At 60.2% G+C, this 20,713-nt stretch overlaps 4 protein-coding genes across 7 annotated transcripts; 2 read left to right on the top strand and 2 right to left on the bottom strand.

The window, feature by feature from the left end:
* The first annotated feature begins 51 nt into the window (after positions 1 to 51).
* Positions 52 to 4,044, top strand: WDR83 (WD repeat domain 83). The gene is made up of 9 exons (XM_058525619.1): positions 52 to 379; positions 453 to 573; positions 715 to 820; positions 1,048 to 1,096; positions 1,179 to 1,305; positions 2,194 to 2,261; positions 2,358 to 2,466; positions 2,550 to 2,664; positions 3,756 to 4,044. The coding sequence occupies exons 1-9, from the start codon at positions 277 to 279 to the stop codon at positions 3,903 to 3,905; spliced, it is 948 nt and encodes a 315-aa protein (XP_058381602.1). The 5' UTR covers positions 52 to 276; the 3' UTR covers positions 3,906 to 4,044.
* DHPS (deoxyhypusine synthase) lies at positions 3,950 to 7,592 on the bottom strand. 2 transcript variants are annotated; one of them, XM_058525618.1, is made up of 9 exons: positions 7,284 to 7,592; positions 6,502 to 6,666; positions 6,147 to 6,268; positions 5,966 to 6,062; positions 5,790 to 5,876; positions 5,382 to 5,487; positions 5,200 to 5,303; positions 4,236 to 4,384; positions 3,950 to 4,151 (listed from the first exon to the last, which is right to left on the bottom strand). In XM_058525618.1, exons 1-9 carry the CDS (start codon positions 7,488 to 7,490, stop codon positions 4,088 to 4,090), a joined length of 1,101 nt encoding a protein of 366 aa, XP_058381601.1. In that variant the 5' UTR covers positions 7,491 to 7,592; the 3' UTR covers positions 3,950 to 4,087. The 2 variants fall into 2 exon arrangements, with proteins under 2 accessions (XP_058381601.1, XP_058381600.1); XM_058525617.1 differs by having other exon boundaries at positions 4,236 to 4,361.
* Positions 6,622 to 12,279, top strand: GNG14 (G protein subunit gamma 14). Its single transcript, XM_058525624.1, has 3 exons — positions 6,622 to 6,720; positions 11,731 to 11,823; positions 11,903 to 12,279. Exons 1-3 carry the CDS (start codon positions 6,622 to 6,624, stop codon positions 12,026 to 12,028), a joined length of 318 nt encoding a protein of 105 aa, XP_058381607.1. The 3' UTR covers positions 12,029 to 12,279.
* Positions 12,280 to 12,649: 370 nt separating this feature from the next.
* On the bottom strand, positions 12,650 to 20,532 carry FBXW9 (F-box and WD repeat domain containing 9). Of its 3 annotated transcripts, XM_058525616.1 has the most exons (10): positions 17,306 to 20,532; positions 15,978 to 16,117; positions 15,772 to 15,900; positions 14,767 to 14,879; positions 14,593 to 14,684; positions 13,637 to 13,785; positions 13,437 to 13,550; positions 13,240 to 13,329; positions 13,099 to 13,164; positions 12,868 to 13,027 (listed from the first exon to the last, which is right to left on the bottom strand). In XM_058525616.1, the coding sequence occupies exons 1-10, from the start codon at positions 17,712 to 17,714 to the stop codon at positions 12,953 to 12,955; spliced, it is 1,377 nt and encodes a 458-aa protein (XP_058381599.1). In that variant the 5' UTR covers positions 17,715 to 20,532; the 3' UTR covers positions 12,868 to 12,952. The 3 variants fall into 3 exon arrangements, with proteins under 3 accessions (XP_058381597.1, XP_058381598.1, XP_058381599.1); XM_058525614.1 differs by having other exon boundaries at positions 12,650 to 13,164; XM_058525615.1 differs by lacking the exon at positions 13,637 to 13,785 and having other exon boundaries at positions 12,650 to 13,027.
* Positions 20,533 to 20,713: the final 181 nt, after the last annotated feature.

Below are 20,713 nucleotides of genomic sequence, written 5' to 3'. Positions count from 1 at the left end.
CGTTCCTAGCGGCGGGGGCCAGGACTCCCCATAGCCAGAGACCAGAAAATTAAAGACGCCAAAAATGTCCCTTAAAAACAGCAAGTGGGGAAAAGAAGCTGGAAGCGGCTTCAGTATTCCCAACACTAGCCGAAAAGCCGAAAATTTGAACCTGGAAGTGAGAAACAGGAAGTAGGCCGCGGTGGACAATAATAAGGTGACACCGAAGCGTGGGTTCCGAGTGCTCGGAAGCCTGCGTACACCGACCTAAGGCGGCGAGGAAGGGCTCCGGGAGCAATGGCTTTCCCTGAGCCAAAGCCGCGGGGCCCGGAGCTGCCGCAGAAACGGTTGAAGACGCTGGACTGCGGGCAGGGGGCAGTGCGAGCCGTGCGATTCAATGGTGAGCGCCCTCTCTGCCTCCGGGTCCTCCGCCTCCTGCGGTCGGCGGCCCCCTGAACCCCCGTGTTCCCCAGTGGACGGCAACTACTGCCTGACGTGCGGCAGCGACAAGACCCTGAAGCTGTGGAACCCGCTGCGGGGGACGCTGCTGCGGACGTACAGCGGCCACGGCTACGAGGTGCTGGACGCGGCCGGGTGAGCGGAGGCCGGGCGGGGGCGGGGGGTGGGGGCCGGCCGGGCGGAGGGCTGGCCGCGCGGGGACGGGGGCCGGGCCGGGGGGTGAGGGGCGGGGTCCGGGCCGGGGCCCGGCGCTGACCCGCCTCCCCCGCCCCCCAGCTCCTTTGACAACAGCAACCTCTGCTCCGGCGGCGGGGACAAGGCGGTGGTGCTGTGGGATGTGGCCTCGGGGCAGGTCGTGCGCAAATTCCGGGGCCACGCGGGGGTGAGTGCAGGAGAGCGTGAGTGCGGAAGGGACCCGCTTTCTGCGCGGGAGGTGACAGGGACACCCCCATTACAGAGCGAGGATCCTTCCCCGGGGCCCGGCATTTCCGAAGCTCCGTCCTTGCAGTTCCCCCAAAACCTTTCAGTCCCGTGCCCCTAGCCTTTGCCCGCCTCTCTCCCCGTCCCCCCAAGTCCGGCCTCCTCTGAGGGGCAGTTCCTGTTTCTCAGAAGGTGAACACGGTGCAGTTTAATGAAGAGGCCACGGTCATCCTGTCCGGTGAGCCTGGGGCCTGGGCAGGGGGGCCCAGGGTGCCGCCCTGCCCCCCCAACCTGACCTCACCTTCGTGCCGGCCTCCCAGGCTCTATCGACTCGAGCGTCCGCTGCTGGGACTGCCGCTCTCGGCGGCCTGAGCCCGTGCAGACGCTGGACGAAGCCAGGGACGGCGTGTCCAGCGTGAAGGTGTCGGACCACGAGGTCCTGGCTGGGTGAGTGGAGCCAGGGCCTCGCCTGATCACCGCTGGGGATCATGGCGCCTCTGGGCTTAGATTACAATCTGCTGTCCTCAGCGCGGGTCACAGGGCCCCGCATGGTCCGGTCCCTGCTGACCTCTCTGCTTTTATTCGTTCCCAGCCTCCTCTCTGTTCAATATGCCCAGCACGCCTCCTCTGCCCGGACTTCCCTTCTACTGCTTATTCAGGGTGTATCTGAGCACCTGCGGCAGGTTACTTTTTAGTCACTGAGCACACAGCAGTGAACAACATAAAGAAATTAGGAAAATTCCTTGCCCACATAGGGTTGATATTGTAGCTGCAGGAGACAATTAAAAAAAACAACGCACATGCAGGGCTGCCTGAGAGCCATTCCCACCGGGGGGGGGGGGGGGGGGGGGGGGAGTTTGCGGAGCCTGGTGGCTGGCCCTGTTCCCACACATCCCCCTTAGACCACATGTGGTTGGCTCTCTCTCATCCTTCAAGTCCCAGTTCTCAGATGTCATCTCCTCTGGGAGGCCTTCCTAGATTGTTCTCAGTCAGCGAGGCTCCGTCTTGGCAGAACGTGCTCCTGGCTTGGTCACAGCTGTGTCTCAAGCCCCCAGACAGGATCCGGCCCAGAGAGGATGCTCAGTACTTAGAAACAGATGGAGTGGGACCTGATAGGCGCTGGGTCTGAGTCTCAAAGCCAGCACCTTGTAATTCCTCTTATGAATTTATTTCAGCACGAGTTTTCTGGCCCTGGACAGGAGCAAGACAGTGAAGGGTGCACAGGAAGGGCAGGCCTATCTGCCGTCAGGGCCCTGGTGGGGAGGGAGGGTACAGGGACGCTGAGGTGCCTGGAGCCCCAGTGGCCGCTTCAGCTGGATCCATCCTCTCCTGCAGCTCAGTGGACGGCCGAGTGAGGCGCTATGACCTGAGGATGGGGCAGCTTTTCTCAGACTACGTGGGCAGTGAGTATGGCCGGGGCTGTGGGGCAGGTAGGGAATGTGGGGGCTGCAGAGGGGGCCCCAGCCTCACCAGTCTGCCCTCCCATCCCTTCCTCCTAGGCCCCATCACCTGCATCTGCTTCAGCCGGGACGGCCAGTGCACCCTGGTGTCCAGCCTGGACTCCACGTTGCGGCTTCTAGACAAAGACACAGGGGAGCTGCTGGGCGAGTGAGTCTTTGGGGCATGGGGTTCCTCGCCCGCCCCCACTTCTGCTGAGAGGAAGGCCCCCTGATCCCACCACCCGCCCCCAGGTACACGGGCCACAAGAACCGGGAATACAAGCTGGACTGCTGCCTGAGTGAGCGCGACACGCACGTGGTCAGCTGCTCCGAGGACGGGCGGGTGTTCTTCTGGGACCTAGTGGAGGTGAGCCTCCCGCCCCCACTCCGCCCCGGGGCGCCTGCCCTGTCCTTCACTGTCCTTACCGCGGTCACTCCCGGCCCTGAAGGAGGGAGTGCTGATAGATCTGGGGGCTCGAAGGAGGAGTGAGAGGACAGGCAAGAAGGGCATTCCTGGCAAAGGAACAGCGTGCCGTGAGGCTTGGAGGTGTGGCACACATGCGTTGGTCAGGACGTAGATGCACTTCCGGACAGCGGTGGTGGCGGTGGCGGCAGCAGGGTCCAGAGCAGGCAGGGCCACGATCGCCAGGCCAAGCCACTGGCACTGACCCTGGGGGAGGGGGGGCCAGCATTTGCCCCGGGGCTCACCCAGGCTGTAGTTGTTCAGGGAACCTGAGCTGCCTTTGAGCATCGCTGTACTTTCCAGCCCTGAGCCTGTCACCTATCGTGATGTGACCTGGCCTCGGGGGGTGTCAGGCTGGGAACAGACTGGCCAGGCTTAGTGGAGTCAGGGCTGGGAGCCTCAGGGAAGGAGACCAGGCCACTGGGGCTTGGCCAGGGGAATTAAGCCCCCTAAGAGGGTGGAGGGAACAGGGGCCCTGGAGACTCCAGGGGCCAGCTCTCGCTCTGGGAACCAAGAAAGCGTGCACATTCGGCCTCCTTCTGGAGGGTCCGGTAGAGGAGAAGTCACCCTGGGGGAGGGCACCTGAAGGTACGTTTCGAGGTGGAAAGAGGAACTGAGGCCTGCTTGAGGAACCACGGATGCGGAGCGTGACTGCGGGGCGACAAGGGAAGTGAGAGCACTGAGGCTCCCAGATGGGCTGGTGGAACCCCGAAGCGGCGAAGGGGAGGGAAGCTGGGAGCAAGACGGGACGGATCGGAGTAGGGTGGCAGCCATGAGGGGTGAGAGGACCGGCGGTCCCTGGACACGACGAAAGGCAGAGGCAAGGGGACTTGCTGAGCAAGGATGTGAGAGACACTCGCGAGATGTTGGTCTGAGCTCCTGAGAGGACGGAGCGGCCGAGGGGTTCAGTGTGGGGCAGATGAGGTTCATGGTGCCTGGGAGGGGCTGAGGGGAGGGGACGCACTGATGACGTTCCCCACCCCCTCGCTCCCCAGGGGTCCCTGGCACTGGCCCTGCCTGTGGGCCCCGGCGTGGTGCAGTCGCTGGCCTACCACCCTGCAGAGCCCTGCCTGCTGACCGCCACGGGGGGCAGCGTCCAGTGCTGGCGGGAAGAGGCCTACGAGGCTGAAGGGGGCGCAGGCTGAAGCCAGGGGACCACCACCAAGGACACAGACCCACACTCGGGAGAGCCACTGAGACGGTTTATTTTAGACACGCCGCTGACCAAGCAGGCGGAGAGGGGCTGGGTCAGCAGATTAATAAATAGAGTGGGGCCTCCCTGGGGCGGCAGCCGTTCAGTCCTCGTTCTTCTCAGGCGTGAAGGCGTCTACCTTCTGGGCAAAGGTTTCGGCCACAAGCAGGGGGAAGACCAGGGATGCATCAGCGTAGACCTGTGGAGGGGACCCGGGTGAGCCATGGGACCCGTGGCTGTGGCCTGGGAGACCATGTACCCCAGCCACCCAGCAGGGTCTCACCTTGACAGGCTGTGCGTCCACCCGGATCTTGCCCCAGGAAACGGCTTCGTCTGGCCGGGCGCCCGAGTCGGAGCCATCAAACTCCTGGGCCGTGTTGATGTAAACGGAATAGTCAGCCCCGTTGCGCTGTGGGGAGGGGCAGGGCAGGCCTGTCAGCGGGTCAAAGGAGACGGACAGACACACAGGCAGGGCACTGTAGCCAGAGAGGCTGAGGGAGGTGCCCCGGATGAAGGAAGCCCTTGGCAGCCCCTCGCTCCGAGGGAGAGGCCCCATGTCAATACCTGGGCACAGTGAGTGGTAGGGGTTGGTGGGGCAGCGTTGCCCAAGACCCACCTTCTGGGGAGCAACACCTGTCCTGCATCTACTCAGCAGGAGCTACCACCAAGGCTGTCATCAGAAGACCTCCAAACCTAACCACCTCTCCCCAACATGGCCCCGCCATTTGTTTCCCCACAGCCGCCAGAGGGCGCCAGTGAGCACCTGAGTAGCCCTCAAGGCGGGTCACCTCCCCATCTCACCTCCTCCCATTCTCCTCTTCACTGGACCCCTAGCTGTTGCTTGACCTTCTTTGGGCACCTCAGAGCCTCTACGCTGGCTGTTCCCTCTGCTGGGAGCTCATCCCCGAGATAACCACATGGCCCGTGGGAGGCACCTCCTGAAATCCTCTGCTCACAGGTCACATTTCGCAGGAGAGCTGCTCGTTTTTGAACAGCACCCCTTTCTCTTGCCACCTCGTCATCCTTCATTTTTTCCATAGCAGTTACTGCCACCTGATGTGCATGTCACTTGTTTGCTGTCTGTCTCCCTGACGAGAACATCAGTCCCAAGAGGGCAGGGATCCAGGCCTGTCTAGTCACGGCTGTCTCCGTGGAGACATGGCACAGGCTGAACGCAAGGGCATGTCTGCAGGGCAGGGCCACGTACCGCCCCCGCTGGGGACCAGGCGCACGCTCATCCCGCTCACCATGAGGTTGGCGTTGGCGATGTGGTGCTTGACCACGCCCCCACCCAGGATGATCATCCCGGAACGCTTGGCGAAGATGGCCTGTGTGTTGATGAGCTTCAGGTCTGGGGGAAGAAGGCTGCGGTCAGGCCGCGGGCCCAGCAACCCTCCTCCCCCACTCCTCTGCAGCCCCAGCGCCTCACCCTCAACAATGTCCAGGACCAGGCCTGGGTTCTTGTAGGAATGGAAGAAGATCATGTCGCCTAGCGAGCCATCTGTAAGCGCCGGGCTCAACACGGGGATGTGGTTCTGGAGGGCAGGACAAGACAGCGGCCGGAGCTCAGAGCCTGGTGGAGGCAGCCTGGTCCCCACCACATGGGGGTTGCTAAGCACCACCCTGGCTGCTCCCAGGTGGCCTGGGAGTAGAGCCAGGATACCAGGACCACACTCGAGAGCTGTGGGACTTCAGACAAACTGCCTAACCTCTCTCTGTCTGACGTTCCTCATCTAAGAGTGGGGATGATGAGAATAGTACTGACTCCCCATATGGCTGTCAAGATAAAACCACACATGCCGAGGCCTGGCATCTTTGCCCTCACCCAGCCCCTCACCTTTTGGGCCCAGTAATACACCGACTCTGGGTTGTTGATCTCCTTGCCAAGCCGGGCGATCATCTTGGAAGGCGTCCACTTCACACCCTAGAAGGGGACATCAGCTTCAGCCAGCAGCACCTCCCCTGACTCCCACCATGCCAGCGCCCCCCCCCCCCCGGTTGCTCCAGCCCCACCTCTGTGTTCTGCTCCAACACCATCTGGTCCAGAATGGGCATCAGCCAGTCCTCAAACTTGCAGTAATTGTCATTGGGCACCAGCAGGTTTCCGATCCTGGAGACAGGAGGCATGTGGGCGTCAGGCCCCAGGACCCTCAGCCCAGCTCCCACACCCAGCACCACTCAGGGCGCCCCCCACCTGTTGATCCCGTTCTCACGTAGCTCCTTCCCCCTGAGGCTGAACTCGCCCAGGTACGTGGGTGCCAGGCACTTGATGAGATCCTCCTCCACGCCCCCAGCTGTAGTCACTAAGACGTCCACCTGCAGCCACAAGGCAGTGAGGTTGGCCCAGGAAGGGGAGCCCTGCCCTCATGCAGGGCAGGACTCCTAACTCCCAACCCTCCAGTGACCCTTGGGAGGTGCTCTGCCACAAAGCAAAACCCCATCCTGTCCCTCTGCTGACGCATATCTCCCTATCTCCCTTAAATGACCAATAATCTTACTGCCCATTAAGACCCAAAGAGGCCAAGGTCACAGCCCCACCGGGTGCCCACCATGTTGTGCTGCACGAGGTAACGGATGGTCTCACGGATGCCTGAACTGATGAGGTTGGAAGTGTAGCCCAGGAAAATGGTGCAGCCAGTGAGTGGGCGGCGGCTCTGGGTCAGGTCTGCATGCTGGTCCTCATCCTGCGACAGCGGCTCCAGTTTCTTCTCTATCTAGGTGTCAGAAGAAGGTCGAGTGAACTCCAAAGTCCAGCCCAAAAACTCCAGGTGGGTTTCAGCTCCGCCGCCAAGCCCTGCCCACTAGGGGATACAGGACCACGTCTACGAGGAACCAGGGAATGAACGCCCCTGTGCAGGCTCCGCCCCTTCACAGCCCGAATCTCAGGGCTCACGCTCAGGCTTTGCCCCGTTTCAGGAATCCGAGAGCATCACCTTTGGAGACCCGACCCCCTTTCCCGCTGGGAAGAGCAAATCCAACTCAGGCCCCGCCCTGATTTCGGCTCCTCCCCCAATTCCTCCCTCAACCACACGGTCTTGTCCCAGGCTCCGCCCACTCCACAGCACTTTCCCACGTTGCCTAAAACCTGCCCGGTACCTAGAATCAGTCTCCATACCCTCCGGATACTAGGATATACCTACTAGGGGGCAACGCCCCCTCCCCAGCACAGAAACTCCCGCCAGGGTAGGCCCCGCCCCTCTCCAACTACTGGACAGCCCAGCGAAGGGCACGCCTCCTTCTCCCGTGGAAGCTCCGCCCCCTGCAAGTACAGCATTGGCGCTACTGGAGGCCACGCCCCCGTCAACCCAAAAAGTCCCGCCCCAGGGCTCACCATGGCGTTGACTTGCTGCACCGCGCGCCCGAAGTTGGTGGCCTGGAAACCAGTGGTGCCGAAGGCCTCCAGCAGCGCTCGGTAGTCCACGCCGCGGTTGAAGTCGTAGCCCCGGACCTGGGCGCTCTCGGACGGCAGAGCCGAGCTGTGCTTCAGCACGGCGGCCAGCGCCGCCGCAGGCGCCTTCCCCTCCTGGGGACCCTCCATGCCCCTGCGATCGCACTCCCCGATCAGAGCCGCCCCAGGCCGGGCCTCCGGCGGCCTCGAGACGCACTAAGCCCTGGCACGCCCTTCTCCACGAGAGCGCAGGAAGTAGGGCTCTGGAAAACCTGCGGAGAGGGATCGGAAGTTGCCTAGTCACATGACCCTCTGATGCCCTTAGCCTGAGGGGGCGGCCATCTTTGCGCTCATGTTCCGTAATACGGAGGCCGCGAGGAGCCATGATTCCCTCTTTCGCGTGTTCTCAGCCTCAGATGAATGAAGATTCCTGCTTTTACTGCCGCCTGTTGGAGATCTACCGCGTTGCGCGGCGCTTGCCCGTTCTTTTCTGTCCCCTCCAGGAGAGAGGATGGGTTCTTAGATATCGCCCTTGGTCAGGATTTGAGTCGTCAGGCAGTGTCAGAGAGTTTCTGCCTCTGAGCACCTCTTGTCAATGGAATAGTGATCCCTGTTCGTGCCTCGCGTCTCCAGGGCCTCGACATGGGGCATAACCCTCTGGTCTTCCTTCTTCCGGCAGCTGCAGCTGTCACCTCCTTTGGGAAGCCTTCCCTGACATTCCTCTGGGTAAGGGATCTCTTCTGGGATCCAGGGCTGACATCTCTTTCCCTCCAGCAAGACTGAGATCCTTGGGGGTGAGGTGTGTATCTCATGGGTCCTCCTAACAGTGCACGGGATCTGGTCCATAGGGGACCCAATTAATCACTCACTCTACATTTATGGAGTCTGTACTATACGTTGGACCCTGAGCTGGGTGCTGCCGTTTAGCAGTGAATGAGGTGCTGACGCTGCCCCGCTGGGGCCTACAGTTTGGGGAAATAGAAATTTAACAACAGTGGTAACTGCTTTTCCGAATTTAAACAGGATGATGTAGAGTCTTGAGGGTGGAGGTGAATGGAGGGATTGGTGGCCTTAGTTGGAGGGACAGGTGGTTGGGGAAGGATATCAAGGAGGTGACATTTAAGCCAAGGCCAGAGCGCCAAGAAAGGCCCCTATGTGAAGATCTGGGGGAGGCCATTCCCCTGCCACCCCCCATTGGGAGAGAGAACAGCCAGTGCAAAGGCCCTGAGGCTGGAAATGAGCCTACTTAGTTGAAGGAGCAGAACATCCACTTGGATCTCAAACTCGCCATCTCAGTTCTCTCTCCACCTAACCCTGATCTCCCTGGAGTCTTCACATCTCAGCAGATAGCCCTACACTCCACTCATCTACGAGGGTGAAAACTGGGGAGTTGAGTTTGATGTCTCCCTTTCTGCACATGACATCCATCCCCCAACACGTCCACCAAGTTTTACCTAGAAGTTCTAGGTGCTTTTCTTCTTCTTTTTTTTAAATTAAGATATAATTGACAGAACATTATTTTAGTTTCAGGTGCACAGCATGATGATTCTGTATTTGCATCCAGGTGCTTTTCTTCATCCCCACGGCCTCCACGCTGGGCTTCCTTCCCTCCAGTCCCTTCCCCAGCTGTGTCCAGAGAGCTTGCGAAACAGCAGTCAGATGTGTCGTTCCTTGTTGAAACCTTCTAAGGGTGGCTTCCCGCTAGGAGTAAACTCCAGGCTCTTCACTGTGGCCTGTGAGGGCACTCCCTTCCCTGCCCTCATCTCCCACCACTTGCCCTCGCTCACTCCTCTCCAGCTACACCGACCCCTCGCTGTTCTAGAACCCACAAGCTATTTCCTGACCAAGGGACGAGGCACCTGCTGCTCTCTCTGCCTGGAACACCCGCTTCCCCTCCTCCTCCTCTGGGCCTCCGTCCAAATGTCACCTCCTCCAGGAGGCCTGCCCTGACCACCCACACTCGCCCTTACCTTGCTTTGGTTGTCTTTCATAGCACTTCATACGTTGTGTTTGGTGTTGTCCGTCCCTCCCTGACTGGCAGCCCCATGAGGGCAGGATTAGGTCTGGCTTCACTGCTATTTCTTTTACTCTGCAGTGCCGGGCACATATTGGAATCTTGCAAATACGCTGAATAACTGAACGAATGAATGAATGCACACAGGGGCCTCGGGGTGATCCAGGAAGAATGAAGGAGGGAGAGGCTGGTTAGAAATGAATTCAGGGGCCGGCCAGGTGGCGTAGCAGTTAAGTGCGCGCGCTCCACTGCAGGGGCCCGAGGTTCGGATCCCGGGCGCGCACCGATGCACCGCTTGTCAGGCCATGCTGTGGCAGCGTCCCGTATAAAGTGGAGGAAGTTGGGCACGGATGTTAGCTCAGGGTCAGTCTTCCTCAGTAAAAAGAGGAGGATTGGCAACAGATGTTAGCTCAGGGCTGATCTTCCTCACAAGGAAAAAAACAAAGAAATGAATTCAGACCAGGCAGAAGGTGCCAGACCATGCAGGACCCTGGGGGCTGTAGTAAGGAGGGTGGGCTTTATTCTAAGTGGCTGGGAGGGGCCGGCCCGGTGGCACAGGGGTTAAGTGCATGCATTCCGCTGGGGTGGCCCAGGGTTCACAGGTTCGGATCCCGGGCGCGCACCAACGCACTGCTTGTCAAGCCATGCTGTGGCAGTGTCCCATATAAGGTAGAGGAAGATGGACACAGATGTTAGCCCAGCGCCAATCTTCCTCAGCAAAAAAAAAAAGAGGATTGGCATTGGATGTTAGCTCAGGGCTAGTCTTCCTCACAAAAATAAATAAATAAATAAGTGGCTGGGAGACCACTGGAGAGGTTTAAAAAGGGCCTGAGAGACTCTGATTTTTTTTTCCAATTTTTTTTATTGCAGTAAAATATACATAACAAAATTCACCACCATAACCATTTTTAAGCGCACGGTTCAGTGGTATTTCGAACATTCACATTGTTGTGCAACTGCCTCCATCCACAGAACTTTTCATCATCCCAGACAGAAACTCTGTCCCCCTCAAACATGACCTGTTCCCCTCTCCCCAGCACCCACCGTTCTACTTCTCGTTGCTACACATGTGACCCCTCTAGCGACTTCATATGAGTGGAATCATATATTATCTGTCATTTTGTTTCTGGCTTATTTCACTGAGCATAATGTCTTCCAGTTTCATCCATGTTATGATGTGATTTATTTTCTATCAGATGCCACTGGCTGCCTTGAGGAGAACGGGGAAGGGTGGGCGGGACAGGGGAGACGAGGGCGGAGGCTATTGCTCTGGTCCAGGGGAGCGGAGAGGGTGGGGCGGTGGGCCCAAGGTGGTACCAACAGGGCTCGAGAGAAGTGACTAGATTGAGAACCTAATCTGAAGGTTGATCTAATGGGTTTTTTTTCACTGAGGTCACACTGGTTTAGAACACTGTGTAAATTTCAGGTGTACATTATATTTCAGCTTCTGTATAGACTGCACAGTGTTCACCACCCAAAGTCTAGTTTCCATTGATGGCTCTTGAGAAAGGACTAGCTGTGGGGATACTGGAGAGAGAAATGAAGGAGTTGGAGATTTAGGCCAGGGCAGTTGGGTGGTGGTGGTGTATTTGGGGGCAGAGGGTCTGGGGGGAGGTCATCTGGAGCCCAGCTTTAGCCTAATTCGGTGCGAGTCGCCCGAGAGATGAGTGTGGTGGATGGAGGAGGGAGGAGGGGCCTCGGGTGGCTCTGAGGTCAGGGACCGGGCCCTGCCCATTGTGATTTGGACACCACTCTCCTTTGAGAGCGAAGGGGCAGAGGATGCCGTCAGCATAGGCGAGTAGACTGCGCCGTCTGCGGATGAGATCCCCAGGGAGGTGAGGGGAGAGAAGAGGAGAGGCAGGGCTGTGCCCGGGGCGGGGCCCACTCCACACACTGGTGGGACAGAGGCTGGCAAAGGAGGAGTGTTGGGGCAGGTTAGCAGGGGACCAAGCAGGTGAGTGGGAGGCCAGGGTCCCGCACTCCCCGGGGGAAGGTGACACGTGACACCAGGGCAGCCACTGGGCCTCCTGCGGCAGAGACCCCCTTGGCTGAGGCAGCTGCTGCCACCACCACTGGTGACATTTCACTCCATGAGGTCCTGGCTTCAAAGTCTCTGCGGAGGGGAGGAGGGAGTTGGAGAGGCTGGGCCGGTGCGGGGAGGGAGTCAGAGTGGGGCGCTGGAGGAGGACTGAGCAGCCAGGAGTCAGCCCGAGTCCTCAGCTGAGGTAAGGGGTCCTGACAGAGGTCAGGGAGCAGCCACCCTCATCCCGCAGTCCCCGGGGGACATGGGAGGAGGTGCGGGGACCCTCAGGCAGCCCTAGGGCTCTGGGTCTGGAGTTAAGCCCGCTGCCTACAGTCCTGCTTACCCTCCCCCAGATGTCCAGCAAAGTGGCCGTTGGCAGCGACATTGGGCGGGCCCGCCAGGCGGTGGAGCAGCTGCGGATGGAGGCCGGCATGGACCGCGTGAAGGTGCGGGCTGGGGGAGGGGAGCATGGCGGGCGAGGGGCAGGTGGATGGGTCGCGTCTGGCTGACCAGGCTCATCTGCAGGTGTCCAAGGCGGCCACCGACCTGCTGCAGTTCTGCACGGAGCAGGCCAAGAGCGACCCCTTCCTCGTGGGCATCCCGGCTGCCACCAACCCCTTCAAAAAGAAGAAGCCCTGCGCCATCCTCTGACCCCGGGGCATCAATAAATGTGAAGCGAATGCTCCTCGGGCGTGGCTTGGCGGGCTGGGATGGGGGGCAAAGGGGGCTGCAGGCTGGCAGGGGCCGGGCGTGCACCTGGCCCAGCCTCCCTCCCCTGCCCACTCCAGGGTCACGGCCACAGCAGCGGGCACACGCACACACACACACACACACACACCATGGACCCTGGATGGAAAAGCACACACCTCCCCCACCCCTCCCTGTCCCCACACCTGTGGTGGCGTTAGCAGATCCCCTCTCCCACTGCACAAACACATCCAATCGCCACTCCAATGCATGTCATACGCGCGCACACACACACACGGAGGTGCCATCGCACAAACAGGTGCCACATCCTCAAGCCTCCTTCATCCTCACACACGCACACTCATGGGCACACAGACGTGCACAGGGTTCCTGTAACAACACACACAGCCAGACCCGCCTTCCCGGTGGCACGCAGACACACACGATCCAGAAATGCACGGGGGCCGGCGCGGGTGCACCCAGACACACTCGGTGGTGGCTGTCACTGAGGCTTTGGTGCATCTTCTCACGGATGCACGCGTGCCCCCGGCGTCCCAGCCCCAAGCTCACACTCCAGGCTGGAGCACCAGTACGTCAGGTTTATTTCTTCTTCGCTCTCAAGGGAGAGCGGCGTCCAAATCACAACAATAACAGAGCCCCAGGGTGGGGAGCAGCCCCTTGGGGGGCTGAAACCCCAACCTCACCCCCCCCAGCGTGGGGCCCAGCCCAAGGACCCCGCCCGCCCACGGCCCAGGACTCCCTGTGCCGCAGGCCTTCGGGGCAGGGCAGAGACAGCACCAGCATGGGGCAAGGTCCCCCATGAACAGGCCGCGGCCCAGCCTGCCGGCCGGCAGATCCACATCCACATCCTCGTCCTCGTCCACCTGCTCAGGCCTGCAACCTCCACACCTCCAGCGACAGGCCCCCGGAGGCAGCCACCACCAGGTTGCCCTCGGCACAGATCTGGGCGGACAGAGACACGAGGAGTCAGGGGGGCTCTGGGCAGCCGGGCGGGGCGCGGGGCTGGGCCTTACCCCGTTCAGCACGTTGTGGTGGCTCCGGGTGCAGATGGTCCTGGGTGGGTCTGTGGGCACGTGCACCTGTGAGGGGCACAGGTCAGGAGCTGTGCCCTGGCCGGTGGCGGTGGGGGAGGGAGGGGACCGTCTGGGCCTCACCCGGATGGTCTTGTCGGTGGACGTGGTGTACAGGGCCCCCAGCGAGTGTTTGATCCCTGTGATCTGAGACCTGTGGCCCACGTCGAAGGACTGTGGGTGGGGACACGGGCGACGCTCAGGCCTGGCTCTCCCAGGACCAGCCCCCACCGCCCTGGGGGTCCAGCCGGGTGGAGGAGGCCAGGGAGGGTGGGGCAGACCCGGACGAGCTGGAAGCAGCCCTGGCGGTTGGCGAAGACGTGCAGCAGGCCCTGGTTGTCGCCGGCCCAGAGCTGGGGCTCCTGGTAGGACATGCAGAGCAGGTAGGAGTCCAGCTGTGGGAGGGGCGAGGGACAGAGCAGCTCAGGCTGGGCCGGGCCGCGCCCAGCCCCGGTCCCTCCAGGCCCTGAGGGGGGCCCACCTGCAGCCGCTGCAGGACGCTGTTGGCCCGGCGGTCAAACACCACGAGCGTGTGGTCCTCGCTGCCCGAGATGATGTGCCGGTCGTCCGCCAGCACGGCCAGCACCGCGCTCGAGTGCAGCCGCCGGCTCTTCAGCAGGGCCGGGCCGACTGCGTGGGCGACGGGCCGGGGGGAGGGGCACATCAGAGCCCTCGGAGGCCCCGGCCCACCCGAGGATCCTGGGCCTCCATCCTCCCTGGCAAAACCTCGGTCTGCCCCCCCTGCCCCCTCCTGCAGGTGACCTTGCCCCTCCTCTCCTGCCCCAGCTGGATCCAGGACCCCCAGGCCTCTGCCCCCCATCTCCCACCCCATCTCCCTCCTCCAATCCCATCTGCTCTCAGTGCAGAGTGCCCACCGGTCCCAGCATGAAACACCTCCTCCTGCAGGGCGCCCGGGCGTGCCCCCACCCACGCCCCCGGACTCTGGCTCTACCTGGACGAGGCACGCTGGCCCTTTAGTTAAAATCAGAATGAATAAACAATAACAGAAAAGGCTTATGTGCCGGGCAGTGTGCATCCTAGGCATTTTATGTAGAGGAACTTATTCAATCCGCGATGTTCTTATTAACACCTCCCATTAACCCTATGGGGCTGGAGTTGTTATTATCCGGATTTTACAGATGGGGAAACTGAGGTTCAAGCTAGGAATTGGGGAGCCAGGATTCTCAGGGGCTGTCCCGCCTCCCACGGGATTCAGGCTCAGAGGCCCCTCCTCTGGGAGCCCTCCAGTCCTTCACCCCACCCCCACCACCAGGTGCCTTTGTGGCCCCAGGCACAGCACAGGCTACTCTGAGTGGTCAGCATCTGGCTAGGTGACTGTCACCCCAGCCAGGCTGTGAGGCCCAGTGTCTCCTCCCCCCGCATGACCCTGGAGACCCCAGGCAGCCCTGCTCTCCCCAGTTAGGGCCCCCGGCCCACCTCTGGGGTCGTAGACTGTCACCTTCTTGTCATAGGTGCCGGTCACCAGGATGTCAGGCTGGTAGGACAGGCACAGCACAGCTGCCTTGCCCCTGGGGACACACGGACATGGGGCTGGGGCTGAGGCCAGGCAGGGCCCTGACCCCGGGCCCCCCTGCCCAGGACCCCTCACACTTTATCTCGCCGAACTGCTGCCCATCAGCCGCCATGTCCCAGAGCTTCACGGTGCTGTCCCAGGAGCCGGAGCACACCCGGTGGTCCAGCGCCGCCAGCGACCACACCCAGCCCTGCGGGAGCGGGCCATGTGATCGTCCCCACGCCACAGACACAACTGAGGCGCAGAGCAGGGAGATGACGGACCCAAGAGCCCAGGGCGGTCAGCGCCGAGGAGACATTAGAGCTGAGGTCTATGGACCCGTCTGACTGCGGAGCCAGGACGAGACAGCCCCGCCCAGTAATATTCCTCAGTCAGTCCTGCGAGACTCAGCACCAGCGGCGCTTTGAGGGCCCAGGACACGGTGATTAAGGGGGAGCCTCCACTCTGGGACCCGGGCAAATCGAGAACCTCCCTCAGTTTCTTCATTGGGAAAACGGGCCCAGAAACAGTTCCTGTCTCAGGAGCTCCTATCCACAGAGCACTGGCTGTGACCGCCTTGTTCCTCACCAAACCCGCTGAGGAGAGGACTGGAATGTGTCCCGTTCTACAGATGAGGAAACCGGGGCACAGAGAGGTTGAGTCCCTCACCCAAGGTCACACAGCCAGGCAGTGACAGAGTGGGGATTCGGACCCAGTGGCCTGGCTCTGAGACCGAGCTCTCGGCCACCAGCCTAGACCCCCTCAGTGACTGGTGGAGGTGCCCCTCCACGGCCACTTCTCACAAGATCACATCATGCTCAGAGCTGTCTGATTCCCAAGGGCAGCCCCATAACGGCCCTGCCCTACGGCTCTCAAGGTATACCTGACATCTATTGAGCGCCTACTGTATATCCGAGCGAGTGAAGCTCTTAATGCATATTCATCTCATTCATCCTCATCCTAACTGACCCCTGGACAGAAGTAGAAACTGAGGCCCAGAGAAGTCATTCATCTCACCCAAAGTCACACGAACAACAGCAGAGCAAGACTTCAATCTAGGAGGCCTGGTGCCCCCCCCAGGCCTCACACCTCCTCCCCCTCACCTTGTGGGTGCTGTTCCTCTGGGTGCCCAGCGCCTTGACCAGGACCTGGCTGGGCTCCACCCCCAGCTGCCGCAGGTCCCACAGGTTGACATTGCGATCTCGTGAGCCTGACAGGCAGAGCGTCCCACCCTGGGAGGGGAGTGAGGCGATATTGTGGGGGTCACCCTGGCCACCCCTACCTGACCCACCACCAACTCCCGCCTCACCTGGAGCAGCAGCACCGAGTCAATGGAAGCGAAGTGCCCATCGGCCAGGCAGAAGTACTCGGCCCAGCGCCCGTCCTCCGCCCAGCGCGACAGGTGCTGCTCCAGCTCAATGCAGGCCGCCGGCCAGTCAAAGTCCTCCTCTGTGGGGCAGCATGAGTAGGGTCCCCACTGGGCAGGAACCCTGCCCCCCCACCAGCTGTCCAAGCCCACGCTGGCTTTCCGGGAGCCCAACCTGCATCTGACTTGAAGAGAATCCCACCAGCATCCCTCACGGCACCCCAAGGAGGCCCAGGCTCTGGCCTTGGGCCCACCAGCCCACTCACCTTCCAAGCAAGTCTAGAACTCCTCACCCAAGTTTCCAGGAATTAGGGAACTGGGGCCTCAGGATCACTTTCCCAGGCCTCACCCCCCCAATGCCCCCCTGAGGGATAGCAGCCTCAGGACATTAAGGTTTTGCCTCTGCCCTCACTTAGGTCTGTCCTCAGCCCCTCAACCCTCAGGCTGGGCGCAGGAGCTAGCACTTCCCACCTCAGCCATCTGAACTGGACCCAGGGAAGTGTTGCTCAAACTAATATCTGTAAACCGGGAGCCTTGTTAAGACGCAGAACCCAAGCCCCAGGTGCAGAGATTCGGTGGAATGGATGGGGCCCAAGCATCTATGTTATCAAGCAGTTTGGGAGAGTCCAATCAATTCAAGGTCACCAAGTTGTCTTATCCCCCAGAGACAATGACCTTGGGGGCAGGGGAAATGACCACCAGCCCCTGCCTAAGATCCCAGACCCTGGGCTTGAGGATCTGTGATTGCTGGTATCAGGGATCCCAACCTCTAAACCCTAGCTTGGGTTCAAGGGTTGCAGGCTCCGGATCTTGAGTCCGTGCCTCACCCCCACCTAGGACAAGACTCTAGGGGTGAGGGGCTTTGGCATTACCAGCTGCTGCCTCAGCATCTAGACTCAGAACCTGAAGATTCTCGGGCTCACCGTGAGCCCCAAGCAGATTTTGACAACCTGAGATTTCAAGTCCCTGTGTCAACAACCACCAGCCAGAAGTCAGGGCCTTGGTACCACCAGACCCCAAGCCTGAGGATCATTAGATCCTGAGTTGAGGGACTCCAGCTCCCCAGGTAGATTTCCACAGCCTCAGGACCCCAAATGTCTGCCTCACGGTCCACCCAGAGGTCAGGGGCTTTGGCACCACGAGGAACTACCTCAGCCTCCACCAGAGCCAGAAAGCCTGCTCCAGGGGCTGTGCTCACAGCACCCCAGGTACCCTCTCCCCCGCCCCAAGCCCGACCTGGGCGGGCGACCCTGGCCCCCGGGCGCGCGCACCTTCCACCACCGGGTAGGGCGCGCGTACGCGGCGCTGCGCGCGTAGCCTCCAGGTGACTTGGTCACGCACGAGGTCGCGCAGCGCGTGGCAGACGCGTGGCAGGACGTGGAGCACGAGGCGCGCGTCCAGGTAGGCGCAGATCTCGAGCAGCAGCTCCGGGGGCAGGCTCAACAGGCCGGGGGCGCCCACGGCCGGTCCCTTGGGCGCAGCTCGCGGCTCCAGGGCGCCAGGGGACGTGGCGGGCGCGGACAGCGGAGGGGCGCGCGGGGGCGCCAGCCCGAGTTTCGGCGGGCTGAGCACGCGGGCCACGTAAGCCTCGGCCTGCACGTCGGGGTCGGGATCCGGCTCCGGGTCCGAGTCATCGTCCCAGGCGCAGGGATCGTCGCGCGGCCCTGGGGGCAGCTCCATAGCGACCGGGTGGGCGCGGCCAGCCCGGCCCTGTCAGCGGCGGGCCCCGCGTCCTGTCTCCTAGGCAGCGCGAGGGCACTTCCGGCGCCTCCTGATGACGTTCGGCGCAGGCCGGAAGCGAGCGGCTCACAGGGAAATTGGCTTGTTAGTGAAAGTCCGCTGGCTCGCGGGCGTGTCGTTCTGTAGCTGCCTCGGCCTTGGGCTGGAAAGTGCAGATTCCTGGTTCCTGCGTCTTTTAAACAAGCATCTGTGGTGGTGCTGGTGCAGAGGGCCAGCGAACTCTGGTGTGAAAAACGCGGCCTTGCCGAAGGCACCTCACAGGTGACACCGGGCTTAGAAATGCAAAGTCCCTTTTCCGGGTTCGCGTTTGGGACATACTAGTGATTCTCGAACTCCTGTCTCTGCTTCTGGAGCCAGAAACATGCAGTTACACTGCAGAGGCCTGGGTGAAAGTTACTCTGAGTTACGTAAAATCACACCGATAGAAAACAGCATCTTATTTACTGAAAGCCTCTTGAGCCAGGCAGTGTTAACCAATTATCTCCAAGGAGCATTTGCTGTTCCCTCGCCCGACTCCTCGGACATCCACTTGGCTCTTTGCTCAAACATCACCTTTCCGGAGTGCTCTACTGTAAGATTGCGACCATTGTCCCCAACGCTCTCCCTCCCCTCCCCGCTGTATTTTTCTCTATGGGGCACATCACTATTTCACTTCTATGCCCCCTCACTGAAACGTACATATTTGAACGAACGTTGGATGTGTGTCAGCATTTTTAGTGTTCCCGGGTTGACACAGGTGATCCTTGGGCCGTACTGAGCTTGCAACAAGATTTTATTATGAGGTTTGTGTGTCCCCAGAGCTGAGCAATTTCTCATTTGCTTCATATTTACATATCTCCCTGAGGCCTGGTGCTGGGCTGAGCCTTCTACAAAAATGTCTAAGCTGCCCAGCGATGGGCAGTTGTAATGTCAGCCAAAGATGAGAGGGCTGTAAGGCCTTGCCACTCAGTTTAGTCAATGGCAGGTGGGGATCTTGAACCTGGGCTGCAACACCAATAGTTCTCGTTTACTGAGCTATAATGTCCCAGCGAACGCACTGCACATGTATATTATCATATTTAATCTTCATCGTTCACATGCACCTCCCCATTTTACAGGGAAGAAAACTGAGAGGCTTGGGATCCCAAGAAGTGTAGCTGGTTAACTACCTCCCCACTCCCCAATTATTTCCTGAGTTCTGTGCATCCCCATTTCTAAAGCTTCCCAAGCCGCCCTCCATCTCTCTTCTCTGCTGCCAAAGCCACGGACACAGGAGGCCAGATGGACACCGCAGGTTTCACAAGAAACTGATCTTTACTCAACAAAGTTCTACACAAGTGGAATCTCACGCCACCTTGGCGCCAGTCCCCAGCACAGCACAGTAACAGATGGACAGACCCTGGAGCCCGCAGGAGGAAGAGGATGAGGGGGAAGAAGGGATGTGGGGACGAGGGGGACTGCAGATCAAGGCCAGTCAGGGTCCGCAGCCCTGGGCAGGGGAGAAGGTTGAGAAGCCGAAACTTCGTTGTGCAAAAATCAACCAAAAATAAATTAAAAAATTAAATAGTTTTCTTAAAAAAAAAAAAAAAGAAAGAAAACTAGAACGAGGCTCCCCTTCCCTGAAGGTGATTGGAGCCCCCCATCCTGGGTGGAGAAGGGGTTACCAATCCTATCAGCCAATCCATCCACACACCCCAAGACCTAGCAGAGAGAGGATGCTCCAAGGAACTGGAATTACCAGAAAATTAAATGATATTTTTTTTTAAAAAACTTTTTTTTCTTTTTTTTTTTTTACAAATGGCTTCCAGAGACCTGCTGGAGTTTCACACGGGGCAAAACCAGCTGAGTTTATGGAATGTGCACCAAGTGCCCCTTGGAATAGAGGCAGGGCCTGACCGTGTCAGAGAGAAGACACAGGGCTGTGATGGGAGTGGGGTCCAGGGCCCCGGACGGATGGATGGAGCAGGCCCCAGGATGCAGGAATCCAGTCAAACCCCGCAAAACCCCAAAAGGAGCCCCAAAGGAGAAAGCAGCGGAGGAGAAAAAGGAAAACATTAAGGGGGCTGCAGGGCCCGGTTTCAGTTTCAAGGCCAACTCAGAAATAACCACGCCCCCTCCCTTTCTAGGGGAGCCTCTCCCACATGACCACATCCCCAACCAATCCCAAGAGGTTCCTTAGAATCAGTGCCCCAATCTGGTGGGGTCTGGACGCCCACTGGACCCCGTGATGACCAGGAAGCCCCAGGGCCACAGTGTGGGGTCAGGGGGTCCATCACCTTTCCCCTTCTCCAAGCTCTTGGCTTCATTCTTGCTGGCAAAGCATAAACCTTCATCCTGTCACCATCAATAAAATGCCCCAGCCCCAGCCCTCATGTTAACAGGCAGGCCCAGAACTTGAGAAGAGGGCTCTCAGAAGCACAGAGGAATGGACCGCCCTTGAAACGGACTTGTTTATGGAGAGACGCAGGGCTAGGTGGCAGCAGCTCTGGCTGCCCCCAGCTCTCTTTGGGGGAAAAAGGTCCCGGCCCAGCATCTTCAAAAGCCACTGGGGCACCAAGGAGGGAGAAAGGACAAGCTCTGGCCAGCCCCAGTTGCTCCAGTGGTCCCCACTCTTCTGGCTGGGACAGGGATGGGGACACACTGGCGGAGGGGGACACACTGGCGGAGGCTGCCATAGAGCTGGCAGGAAGTGTGTGGAGCAGGTCCAAAGCGTGTGCGTGCTGATGGGGCGTCCCCAAGGCAGCTGTCCTCTTCCCCCCGCCCTGGGGTCCCGGCAGAGGCCCCCAACCCACCCAGCCCTCCCCAGTCACCGCCAATTCTGGCAAAACAGCAGAAGCTTCTTAAACTCTAGATGCAGGTTACACGGAAGGCCTTACGGGTTAACTCAGGGGTTCACTAATTCTACTGTCTCCATGCAGTCGGGGAACGGTGGGGCAGCTGGTCCAGCCTGGCTGGCTACA

This window comes from Diceros bicornis, chromosome 30 (assembly GCF_020826845.1).
Source record: "Diceros bicornis minor isolate mBicDic1 chromosome 30, mDicBic1.mat.cur, whole genome shotgun sequence".
In the NCBI taxonomy this organism is placed as follows: Eukaryota; Metazoa; Chordata; class Mammalia; order Perissodactyla; family Rhinocerotidae; genus Diceros; species Diceros bicornis.
Note: the sequence above shows the minus strand (reverse complement) of the source record. Positions and strands in the feature narration are given on the sequence as shown.